This window comes from Emydura macquarii, unplaced genomic scaffold, assembly GCF_026122565.2.
Source record: "Emydura macquarii macquarii isolate MOO-44397 ecotype Brisbane River unplaced genomic scaffold, CSIRO-AGI_Emac_v2 contig_1263, whole genome shotgun sequence".
NCBI lineage: Eukaryota > Metazoa > Chordata > Testudines > Chelidae > Emydura > Emydura macquarii.
Window position 1 is genome coordinate 9,360,326 of NW_027131400.1, and position 13,385 is coordinate 9,373,710.

Sequence of the window (13,385 nt, forward strand, 5' to 3'; positions counted from 1 at the left end):
GTTAGAACACAATTTTTTTAAATAGTTGATCAATGTGAAATATGTTGCTTCTGTGCTTGTGTGTGGAAAATAGAGAAGTTTCACAGAAAGTCTTCAGCAATTAATCAAATATCAAAAGAGCTAGCTCAACAAATAATTTGTGGGTTTTTTTCTCTTCTTCTTTAAGATTACTTGTCCAAAAGCATATGGAACAGGCAGAAAGTCTGCAATCATTTACAGCTCTGGGCTGGCTGCTACATCTCTGTAGTGAATGTCTTCACAGGCAACAGCTTCCGTATGTTCCATATTTTTAGCACTGACCATTCATAATAAGACTCTTTGATACCAGTTCAAATATCTGAATTAATGTTCTCTGTATTTACTCAGGGTCCTATTGCAGTTTAAGTGTTTTGAGCCTTCTGGCAATTAAAGTACTAGTAATTTATCGCCTCTTCCCTTTTCCTATGTTTTTTAGTTCCACAAATTACCTTTATCTTAAAGTGGGAAAAGCCTTATGAGAGTTTTAACAACATTACATCTGGCTCAAAACTAGGCATTCCTCCTGAACTTCTGGGCATCTTAACGGCTTCAGTCTGTGTCTATAATTATTCTTTAAGAGTAGCAGTATCAATCTTTTTAAATAAGAATACGAAAACTGACTTAGAAGAAAAAGCAATGAGAACTGTTGCACAAAATTTGAACCAACATTTTTCCCCCTTTTGTACAGGAACGTTTAATTTTTGCACATCTCTACAGTTCCTAGTTCTGGTGGTGGATATATTGAAACGCATTGCATAAGCCTATTCTAATAGTATTTATCTTTTTAGGATGAGATATAAAAGCAAGATCTGGATCATTTGTTATAATTAAAGTTCTCATGGCACTTTTCATAAAAGTAGAAGACTAGTAAGCCTGGTTTTCTGGCTGAGTTCCAACAAGGTAATTTACATGATGTTTATCTAAATTCCCCTTACTGTTTAAATTGGTTGAAGTCCTCTTTTTTTCTTTTAAATCTTCCTGTATTAAACTGTCGTATAGTTTTGCTATGCACTATTAAACACCTGTCACTTATCAATCTAGAAGTGGGTGGATTGATCCCTCTATTTCCCTTATCTACTTCCACATGGCTGTTGTTAGATCTAAGTAATATAGTACAAGCTTGATTATTCAAATGCCTCAGAAGACTCCAAAACCTTTGAGTAATTGGGATCCTGACTAATTATGGGAGCCTGCTTAGGTTTGAAGTCCGCAAGCTAGAAACCTATGTTCAGGATCTCCAAGGCCTCCCGACTCTGAAAACAGATTTCAAAGCCTGTGGAAGCAATTCCCCAATTACAGAAAGCCATGCCAACTTACTCCAGGATGGCCAACTACATAGCACTTCAATGTGCAATTCTTTAACTGCTGATGTCTCACAAAGACAGAGCTCCCCTACTCTCCTGGGACACAGGGAGCCCCTGTCAAATGCAGCTCCCTCTTTTGGGACAATCACACTGAGACAAGTCCCTGCAGAGGTGCTGCTGTTGCTGGTTACTAGAGGGGGGCACAATTTTTCAGACAAATAGTTTATTCCTTGAAAAAGATAGTTTCAGGACAATCAAAATTATTAGTGAATTCCGACTGAAACTGATAAACAGTTTCGACTGAAAAAAGGGATTTTTTTTTTAAGTCAAAACATTTCATTTTGACATTTTTTGAAATGACACATGCTGACTTTTATTTATTTTTTAAAAAAGCAAAATGCAGGTTAAACAAAGCCAAAAACCAACAAAATGACTCCTGAAAATGAAAAAAAACAACCAACCAACCAACCAAACAAACAAAAAAACCCTCCCTAGATTTTTCAGTTCAACTACAAAACCGAAAAATCAATTATTCACTCAGCTCTATAGGTCACCCTAAACTCTGAAGAGTGTGTTGGTTTATTCAGTCATCCGTCTTCCCCATGGGGTTCATAAATCTTACAGTGACGAAGAGATTACTATGCATAGAGACTTATGCGCTGAAAACCTGTTGAAGCTGGCCAGCCTGGGGAAGTTGGCCAGCTGCGACCAGGAGAACAAACCCAAGCAAGAGGAAACAGTGCACCAGGGAGCAAGGTGGCAGGTGCAGCTACAATTACCTGGAGTTCCTGGGGAATAAGACCCAGTTTTTAAGTTAGAGGGCTTTTGGATAAGTGAGTTTCAGATAATTGTGACTGTGTTGCACCTTGAGGTACTTGGTTGTGGGGCACTATAGAAGTGCAAATTATTAGTCCGATATAGCCAAAAGCAGGAAAATAATGGAAATATTATGACGAAGCTTTGCTCTAAGGAAATTGCCAGCTCAATAAGCCTCAGGATAAACATCCAAGCTTTTGGATACACATTCGAACTGAATGTGTAGAGGTTCAAAAAGCACTAATTTAAAATTGATTAAATTGGTAATAAACTTTGTTTGTGTGGTCATTTATAGTAGGAATGGAGAAACTTGTCAAACCAAATTTCTAACCCATTTAAACATCATAGGTTGAGAAGTTTGACTCCAGCTCAGATGTTACTGGTTTTGCATTCTGCTTGTTAAACATTTAAAAAGAGCAAAGAGCAAGAAATGACAAAAACAGACTAAACAAGAATCAAAGAGAATGAGCAAAATGAGAAACAAATAAGGAGACTGAATAAGGGGGAAGGAACACTAGACAAAATTGGGAAAACCTGGTTAAAGAATCTGAAGATAAGTTAGATGTATTCAAGTCAGCTGGGCCTGAAATAAATTCACCTTAGGATACCTGAAGAACTAGCTGAAGCAATCTCAGAACCATTAACAATTATCTTTTAGAACTCATGGAGGATGGGTGAGATCCCAGAAGACTGAAGAAGGGCAAACATAGTACCTATCTTAACAAAAGGGATCTGGAGAATTATAGTCCAATCAGCCTAACTTCAATATCTGGAAAGATAATGGAACATATTATTAAATACTCAATTTGTAAGCATTTAGAGGATAACAGGGTGATAAATAATAGCCAACATGGATTTGTCAAGAATATATCATGCCAAACCAAGCTACTTTCTTTCTTTGACATGGTTACTGGCCCAGTGGATAGGGGGGTAACAGTAGATGTGATGCACATTGATTTTAGTAAGGCTTTTGACACAATCCCACATTACTTTCTTTCAAACAAACTAAGGAAATGTGGTCTAGATGAAATACTATAAGGTGGGTGGCATGACTGGCTGAAAAACCATGCTCAAAGAGCAATTATCAATGGTTCACTGTCAAACTGGGAGGATGTATCTAGTGGGGCCGTAAGGGGGTCGGTCTTGGGTCTGAAACTATTCAATATTTTCATTAATGACTTACATAATGGAGCAGAGAGCTTACTTATAAAATTTATGAACACCACCAAGCTGGGAGGGGTTGCAAGCACAATGGAGGACAATATTAGAATTCAAAACAAATTTGACGAATTGGAGAACTGATCTGAAATCAACAATATAAAATTCAATGAAGACAAGTGCAAAGTATTACAGGTGAAAAGGAAAAATTAAATGTACAAATACAAAATGGGGAATAACTGGCTAGGTAATAGGAATGAAGAAAAGGATGTGAAATGGATCACAAACTGAATATGAGCCAATGTGATGCAGTTGCAAAAAAAAGGCTAATATTATTTCAGGGTATATTAACAGGAGTGTGGTATGTAAGATACGGGAGGTAAATGTCTCATTGTACCCGGCACTAGTTAGATATCAGTAGAGTTCAGTTTTGGGCGAAACACTTTAAGAAAGATATAGACAAACTGGAGAGAGTCCAGAGGAGAGCAACAAAAATGATAAAAGATTTAGAACCCCTCACTTATGAGGAAAGGTTAGAAAACTGGATACGTTCAGTCTTCAGAAAAAAGGACAGAGAGCGGGACCGGATATCAATCTTCAAATATGTTAAAGGCTATTAGAAAGAGAACAGTGATCAACTGGTCTCCATGTCCACTGACGGTACAACAAGAAGTTATCAGACTAATCTAAAGCAAAGGTGATTTCAGTTAGACATTAGGAAAATGTTTCTAACTGTGATGATAGTTAAGTACTGGAATAGGTTGCCAAGGAGGTTGTCGAATCCCCATCATTGGAGGTTGTTAGGAACAGGATAGATGAACAACTGTCAGTAATGGTGTACGTATATTTTGTCCTGCCTCAACATGGGGGGTGGACTAGATGACTTCTTGAAGTCTCTTCTAGCCCTACAATTCTATTTTATTATTCTAAAGTAGCAGAGGGGAAAAAAGAGAAAAATTATAATGAAATAAACCCAACAGTCTCTATAAGCCACCATTTGTTGCAGCCTGGTTTTAGTCATGTTATTCTGTCCTTTAGCCTGTGCCATGGCACAGTGTTCTTTCTAGACAAAATAACTGTGCTTTCTTTTCTTTTTTTAACTTTTTTCATTTGGGGGCGGGGAGAGAGGAGGGAACTATGTTTCAAGCTAGGAAATAAAAATATTGAGAATTCAAAAGTTAATCTAAGATTGTCCTGGGAATGTCAATAGAAACAGGATGTAGATAATGGATGTAGTTTCCTTAGGCCCAGATTCAGCCAGGTACATGAGCACATGCATAACTTTAAACACATGAGTAGTCCCATTGCAGTCAGATGCTTAAAGTTAGTTACAGAAATGCTGAACTGGACCCACAGTCCTGAAAAGGGGGTCAATGCCCCTTTTTCAATGTTTGCAGGCTTCCCACACAAACAGAAGCCAGGACTGAATAGTGTTCCAAAGGAATTTGCACTATCCTATCAGTGGAATGCCACAAGATTCCCACATCCCTAGCTGAAAATTCCCACCTGTAGTATGCTCATGGCTGTATTAAGCATGGATGAATGGCACAACCCAGTCCCCAAAAGGCCCCAAGTATGTGACTTATATGATGTTCACTATCCTCAAGGCTAGGAGTATTTTGGGTCTATTTAGACCCCTCCAAACCTCATGGCCTGGTTTTCAAAGGTGTGCACCACTCACAACTCCCACTGACATCACTTGGAGCTACTGGGTCCTGAGTGCCCCTGAAAATCATGCTATGAATCCACTGTGGCCATGTTCACAACATGCAACATCAAACAAAGTTATTAATATTTGCTTCTCTGTAGAGAGTTGTAAGAATATTGTAGTGCAAATACCTCATATTGTCAATCTTAAGCATCATTACCTTGCACACGGTGACAAACTGTTGATCATTTCCAGCTCCCACCACCAGGTAGCCATCCTTAGTTTTGAAAGCCTAGAAAAACAAACAGATGTCAAATTATGACTAAAATATACTGTGTGAGACTATCTTTAAAGTTCTGGCCCTGTAATGAATTTCCAAAGGTCTTTCTCAAGTGAACCATTATGTTCACATTCAATTTATGGTTTTATAAAAGCAGTTCAAAGTGATCCACAGAGAAAAAAATCCGTAATTTAAAGAAGTTGTTCCTTTGATTTTTCCTATTCTGGCAGGTCTTCTTTCAAAGGCTGACAATACAAACAGATTTATTTTACCGACTACACCTCTCCTTAGTATAAGGATATACAACTTGGCTTTAAGCCGTTTGAATTACACCTATGATTTGTTCAAGAACGTGGATAAGCCTTTCTCGCAATGGATATGACCTCCATGCAGAGGACTAGCACAAACTTGGGGCTTAAATGGTACATACGCCTTCTGTTGATTCTATGTACAGGGCTAAATTTCACCCTACATTATCAGAGAGCAATTTTCTTGTGCAACATTAAGGTCTGATCTATACAGTTTTTATACCAGTATAACTATTTTACTTGAGAGAGTGATTTTTTTTTAACCAAAATAGTGAAATCATTACAACCCCTAGTATGGATAGAGTTATGCAGGTGCCTTATACCAGTATAGTATATTCCTCTCCACACAGAGGAACCAGCTACAGTAGCATAAGGCTCTTTTATACCACTGTAACTGCATCAACACACCACGGGGTGTAGCCCTTTATAACAGTATAGTTAAACTGTTATAATTTGTGTGTGTAGACAAAGCCTAACCTGCCGAGACACAACTGACAGTAAACTACGTTTAGAACGACACTTGTTTACTGTCCCTGTAAAAATGAATGTTCTAGCAGAAAGAATTATACAGATCAAAGAGAAAAGTATGAAAACAATTTTCCAGTCACATAATGAGTCACTTCACTGTAAGATTCTCACGCAGAAAATGGGGGCCAAATCCTGTAGGCTTACTCAGCCCCAAGCATTCAAAATTCCTGTTGATTTGGCCCTAAACTAATAGAAATATAAATGCATGCAGAATATAACTGTTTTTACTGCATCCTCACACTGAGAAGTAGACAATGAACACAGAGAACTTTGGGAAGAAGAACATGGAGAAGAATGATGCAGGGCTATATGGTTCCTAAACATGTATTATGTAAACATTTATTTACGCAAATTTCAGTCTAAAAGACAGCATTTATCGAGGACTCACCTAGCACTATTTACACCACTTTTTTGCATATAAAAAGTATCAGTAACTAACATTCAGACTTTTTTAGCAGTACTTGTGTACAATACTACAAATTATCTTCAGTGACACAATGAGTCTATTTCAGTAACCTTTCAGTCGAAATAGCAATATTTCATTGTTTATGCCCAATCCTCTAAAACCAGACACGCACACATCACACAAGTTAATGTTTAATTTCTATGTGCTCTTTTGTGTGTACAGAACACAGTTATTTTTAGTTACATGATCATACACCATTTCTCTATTATTGCAAATTACAAATTCTACAAATCTTTAGTGCTTTGCAATTTCTAATCTTGAGGTCTCCACTGGTGCCACCATCATTAGATACAGAATATGTACATACATAATGAAAGAACTTTTTTCATTAAAAATGGTACACATTGTGAGAAAGATGACAACTGCTATAAATACATATTCCAAAATATTCTCAAAATCAGCATTATGGCTAAAACAAAGACTTTGATACTCATCACCAATTACCTCAGACACATGCAATCTCTAAGAATTGCAGTCACATGACAAACTGCACAGCAGTATTAAACATGCATTCATACCCGTAAGCTGCCAACACGGCGGAAGTCACTCTAAATTTAAGGGGGTCCGGTCATTAGCATCTATGCTTCAGTGCCTTTGTGGTATGTGTGGGAAAACTGATCATTCTTAATTGCATTGTATATTTAAAAAGCAAAAACAACAATCATGTCATCCTTACTCAACAAAAATAGTATCATCATAAATGCAGCAGTGTCTTTTTGCATGAAGCTTACTCAACTTCTTCAGCAGCTATTTCTGAGCGACCCATTACAAAACAGCTGATTATTTGCCAGTCATTGTTGCTGATAAAGCAGAAACTTTCAAATGTTATTAGCACAGCATTGATGCCAAAATTTAAGAGTGATAACAAGAGTTTTATTCATCGCTCATAGATGTACACACACCGCAAGTTACTGCAGGTTACTGTCTGGTCACAGAAAGCTTTGCTCTCTTATTATACAAAGGAGATTCAGGGCAAAGTGCAGACAGACTTTAATGAGATTTTGTTTGGATAAACTGCTGTACATCACATCGAATCATTTCAAATTAGTGCAATAAAAGGCATTTCATACAAGACACACAAGGCAAAAATTTTTTTTCCTCCCCTATTTTTGGAAGAATTAAGGTTTATGAGAGGATACCTGAAAGCATGACGTACATTACATACACACTGATATTCTAAGTGTCCTGAACTTTGGGACATATAGCAGGCAAAGACAAAGAACACAAAATTGCTAAAAAAAAAAAAAAATAGACAAGAAAATTATTTCAAAGCTTAATCAAGGAATCAATAGAGATGGAAGATGGGACATCCCAATGCAGTGTTTCTTTGCATTGCCCGAGAAGCCAAAGGGCTTCCATGCAGACAATCTATCAGGAAGGAGATTGTATGCTTCAATGAGATATTTACAGAACACACTTCACCAACACATGTAAATTAAGGGCCAAATCCTCTACAACTCCCATTGACTTAAATTACAGGTACTCATGCAAGCACTCAGCACCTTTCAGAAATAACCTCATATAAACATGTAACACACTTTATATCCATACACAAAGAGTGTTCCATATGGTTTACAAGCATGCTCCAAACCATGCTATGTTCAGGATTCAATACCAGTTCAATCTGAACCATTTCAGCCTGAAGCATTTTAGTGCCAGTGCGGGTGCAGGCTTGCTTATAGTTCTAGTCAGAACTAACCAGTCCTTCCATTAGTGGCCTCCAATGGCCTTTCAAAATTTTCCAGTTACTTGTGAGGAATTTAACCAGAGAACATGTCTATCTACCGTATCTATGTCTACTATATTTGTTGTTCCCTTAATACATTTCAACAAAATGATGTACAACAAATAAGCAAAATATTTTTGCAAATGTTTCATACCCGGTGATGATTTCTACAAACAAATCTGTTGGACTTAAGGAACAATAAGGTATTAACTACTACTAGAGAGGGACAAGATGGTTGAAATTAAATAAAAACTGACCCAGCTTTTGATCAATACTTTAACTGAATCCAAGCCATGCCAAAGCCAAAATGCAAAGACAAAGTGTTTGGTTAACTTTTTTTGTGGTGGTGGTGATTGTTTTCATTCCTGTATAGCTCTGTAATTCTTGCCAGGAAAAAAAAAAAAAGGTTGTGTCTGGGTTGAGAAGTATCAATATACTGTGAGAATGGGTGTGCTTTCACTGCTGTTGCTAAGATATTTCAAGACAATTTTTAGACCAACACAGTTAGGGTAAGTTTAGATAAACATCTAATTTTTGCCTGCTTTCCTGAATCAAATCACCAAAACTCTTGGTGACCGATCATTATTAACCGCTACCTGATTGTACCTTGTGCTTTTTAAGACAGAAATACTTACATGATTGTACTGGAATTTTGTTAATGTTTTTGTGAAAATATTAGTTTCTATTAGCTAGTATAATGTTCTTGCAAATTCAGGAAATTCCAATTCAGGAAAGCACTTAACTACATGGTTAAATCTGTCCCTATTCAGGACAATACTTAAGAACATGTTTAAGTCCCATTGATTTATGTGACAGATGGAGATGCAATCACAGATGCAGCTGAATCTTAGTCCACTGATGGCCTTAAAAATCAGGACCAAAGCCTTCAAGTGACACTGAAAACAGACTAGGAGACAGACGAAGGAAAGGAGGATGGGGGAGATATACATTACTGCAGCCTATCATGTTGAGCGGCTGCATTCTGCACCAGCTTGATTCACAGCAGTGCTTCCACATTCAACACTGAGTATAGTAAATCAGGGTAATCTAGTCTGGAGATGATAAACACGTGCATCACTCTGGTCAATTCTTCATTTGAGAGGAAGGGGCAAGGTGCCTCGCATGATGAAAGCAGAAGAAAGATATTTTACAACCAATACTATCTGGTTGTTTAGGGTTCATAAATCCAAATTAGACCATAAGGCTTCACACAAGGTAGACAAACGGGGAAAGTTGCCTCGATGAAAGAGAAGGCCAGTGTTCCAAATCCCAAACAGATCCTCAAAGAGTCTTTCCCTTCTGACCTACACTACTTGGTTCTCTCTCAGGAGGCGTCTGAGCCAATATTAAGTAAGTATTGTATTACAGTAGCACCTACAGGACCCTGTATAAAACCTCCTGGTTTCATAATGCTAGGCACTGTATACACACATAGTAAGAGACACTCTTTGCCTTAGTAAGAGGCAGTTGCTGTGTGCATGAATGCACCACTTGACCGGTGCAAATGGGTGTGCTCACAAATTTTGCAATCTTGCAGGCTCCTTTGAGAATCTGGTTTCTAGTGATTTGGACCACAGAAAATCTACCATTTTGCCTTTAATTCATTGCATAAGCGGTCTTCAATTGCAGTTTTAAGTTACCATTGTGGTATTTCAGCCAAAGCAAAGGTCATTTAAGGAGAAGTGCTCTCTAGCCACAGTACTGCGTAAAGGCTGCAATTAACAAGAAGGTGATATATTCAGAAGTTGGCTGACCTATGTAGGAACACCTTTCAACTGCCAGCCTAAAGGATCTACAGCATGTGTTCTTTTTTCCTCTCTACCCCCCTCCAACTTAATTTCCAAAAGTTATTACACAGCAGAAGTTTCTGTCTCACTTCAGACAAGAACTGATCCAGAACTACTGTAGCCCCTCAAAATGGGGTAAACCCGCCACATCTTTTCCACGCTTTTACACATTTCTTTGAATGAAAGCTTCAGCTGTACTTCAGCATCAAGGAACTCCCTTCTTTCTCTCTAGTGGAAAGGGCACCCCTCTTGCTGCTAAGTGATACCTAATACACTGTAATAAGTGGGAATGAGACCAAGAAATCTGGTTAATGGTAGTTCTGAGCAGCATTTATAAATCATACAGACCACACAGTTTGAAACTATTTGCCTACATTGTGCTCTCCTCTAGTAAAAGCAAACAGCCAAAATAAAAAATGTAAATTTCACAGACTTGAGCAATGTATGCTGAATGCCCTCTCTTAGCAGACTAAAACAGGGCATTCAGCTTATAAACAAAGAACTTACCTTTTTCCTCTTTAGATTTCTCAAAAATGCACCACTTGGTTCCCACTCCATTGTCATGTCCCAGCATGAACTATACTGTCACATCACTTCTACCAGCACAGTTTACTGAATTAAGCATAGCACTGAGAATCAGGAGGCCTTACTTGCTGAGAATCAGGTCCAATTACTTGCTGTGTAACCATTGGTAGGTAAGCCACATACTTTTCATAAGTATCCACCAGTTCTGTGGGTCTCAATCTTTGGGTGTCCAGCTTGATCCACCTGTTTATCAAGAGTCAGTGACTACCCACAACTCCAAGTGAAGTCCATGGGAACCGCAGATGTTCAACACCTCTGAAAATCTGGCCCTACCTTTCCACCTACAGTATATTCTGCAAAATACAGGATCTTGCAGAACCAAGATCCTTTTAAATACTAGATTTAGTTCACTCCCCACCCCATTCTTACCAACGCCCTGCACCACTGTCACATTTCTCTCTATCATTAGATATGCACAGTTTGAAGAAAGAAACATAAAACCAATATATCCCTTTTTTGTAATGGAAACATTAGTAAAGTTTTAACCATACCTTCAATAGTAAAAATCACATGCAACATAATAACAGTTGGTGTACACAAGTGTCAATGTCTTATCCATATGTAGCACTATGAGGGTATGGCTACAGATATTACGAAACAACTATACAGTCAGGTGGATGGATCACTTGTATTCAGGATAACAGAGCATATAGTAAGAACAAAAAGAAAAAAAGAAGTGGGGAACCACTGATTTCAAGCTCCCAGTCCAGTTGTCCAATCAAAGCCTCTTTTAATGTTCCTTTCTGTCTCTATCTCCAAAATGCACATGCAGCCCACAAAACATTCAGGGACTGGCTTAAAAATTAAGAGATTTTTTAAAACTAATACATTTTCGGTTTCTTTTTATTTGACCTCTTGGGTTTCTGAGTGTTTACTTGGTTCACGTTTTCAAGCATTTCTCCACAACCATCAGGGCTCTTGGTTTATTTAACAAAAGCTGAGATTCTCCGCTCCAGTTGCTGGAGCTTTAAGTAAAACAGTAAGTACCAAGAGACTCACAATAACATTACAAGTGTTGGCGACACTGCGATATGTAATTACCAGACATGGGTCTGAGTCAAACATCTGAGATACAAATCTGAACTGCCCAAGCTCTGAGGTTTTAGTTCAGGCCCATTTCTAGCAATAACAGAGATGAAATGTGGTACTACCAAGACAAATAACTGCAAAGAAAATGCAGAAGTAAAAATGCGACACTCGCATTGTCTTCTGCAATATACGTCTTAGGGATACTTTTCTTACAGTTCAAAGTTTGCACACAAAACAGTTCTAACATAGTGTTTACTAAATTAGTTTTCAATGCCCTAAATGATTTATCTCAGTCACTTCTTCAGTATTATAAACATGTCAGTAGGAAAAACTGCTCACTGAGGGGAATTTTACAAAGGTTATTTTATAATAGTTGTTATTGATGCAATGGAGATATGTTTTGGACTGTATATCCAGTTTTAGGCTGCACAGACACTTTGGGGAGAAGCCTGTTGGCCTTTTTTTTTTTTTTTAAATATTTCATTCATCCAAAAAAAAGAATAAGAAAAATACAACAGTCCTCCTATAAAATTAGATAGAGAAACCATATTCACGCAGTAGATTTTCCTCTTTTTCCAATTCTGAATGGAGCACTACTAAATTCACTAGCCACAGTACAGTACAGCCATGTATAAACACTTTGTGAAAGAACAGTGAACAGCTTAAAAGTGGGAAACCTGTTCAGTTTCACAATGATGTCTAAAATATTAACATGCCTAAATTGTGCCCAAATTAAAAATAAGTTCTTTGATATTGTAAACATGCACCAACTGTTTTCAATAGCCAAGAAATAAACCACTGTGCACGGGATCACATTCTCCATTGCCACATTAGTTTTCCATTAGCTTTTCAACAATGAATTTACACACACACACAGACACACATGCATATGCAAAGTAAATAAACTTTAATCACAGTATCGTGCTGGAGCCAATGTAATTAAGGTTATGTCAGCATTTCCATTTAAGCCACTATTTTCAGGAGGTTTATGGCATGGCCATAAAAATTCAGTTAGGTTGAAATTAAGCAAACAAGGTCTTATACAATAAGCAATATTTTTTTTAAAAAAGGCACACACACATACAGCAGCCATTTGCTACTTATATGGGAATTAAAACAGAAGTTTACTGGTTTTACAAGGCACTGCTGAGCTATTTTTAAAATAATATTTTCCTCAATGTTTATAATAATCTCTCAAAAGCCTGAAACAAAATTCTTGTTTCTTTATCTCTCATACAATGGTTATTTTAGAACCTCTCATGATCTTTTGGATTGCTGACATTGCTTTTTTGCTTTAAAAGCAAAACAAAAAACAGTGAAACATTTATGTTGGAAAAAAAATACATACAAGGACCGATTCTGACTGGGGTCCCTAGGCCCTACTGTAATACAAACAACAATAAATAGTTCTTGGCCCTTGTAAATATTTACAAGATATAAACCTGATTGGTCAAATTTGAGGTCACCTTAGTATCATTTGGAAGGCAAATCACTACATTCTGCTCTTATGTACCTTAGTGTAAATCTATAGAAGTTTGACTGATTTAATCTGAATTTATACAGGTGAAAATGACAGCAAAATTTGGCTCATTATTTTTGTCCCCCGTTTCTTTGCTCTCTACAAATGGATTTGGAGTTAAAAAACTGACCTTTGGAATAGATTTTAATACCGAGTACTTTTCAAGCAACCCATGTTCCCACCAACTAGACTGGCATTTCAAGGTGGGAACCA

At 37.4% G+C, this 13,385-nt stretch overlaps 1 protein-coding gene across 6 annotated transcripts in view; it reads right to left on the reverse strand.

Annotated features, from left to right (window-relative positions):
• Window positions 1-13,385, reverse strand: part of SUGCT (succinyl-CoA:glutarate-CoA transferase) — a 430,017-nt gene that overhangs the window by 243,133 nt on the left and 173,499 nt on the right. For all 6 annotated transcript variants that reach the window (XM_067550388.1, XM_067550389.1, XM_067550393.1 and 3 more), the window contains exon 10: window positions 5,165-5,236. In XM_067550388.1, coding sequence (XP_067406489.1) covers window positions 5,165-5,236 — 72 coding nt within the window. The remainder of the gene's footprint in view (window positions 1-5,164; window positions 5,237-13,385) is intronic.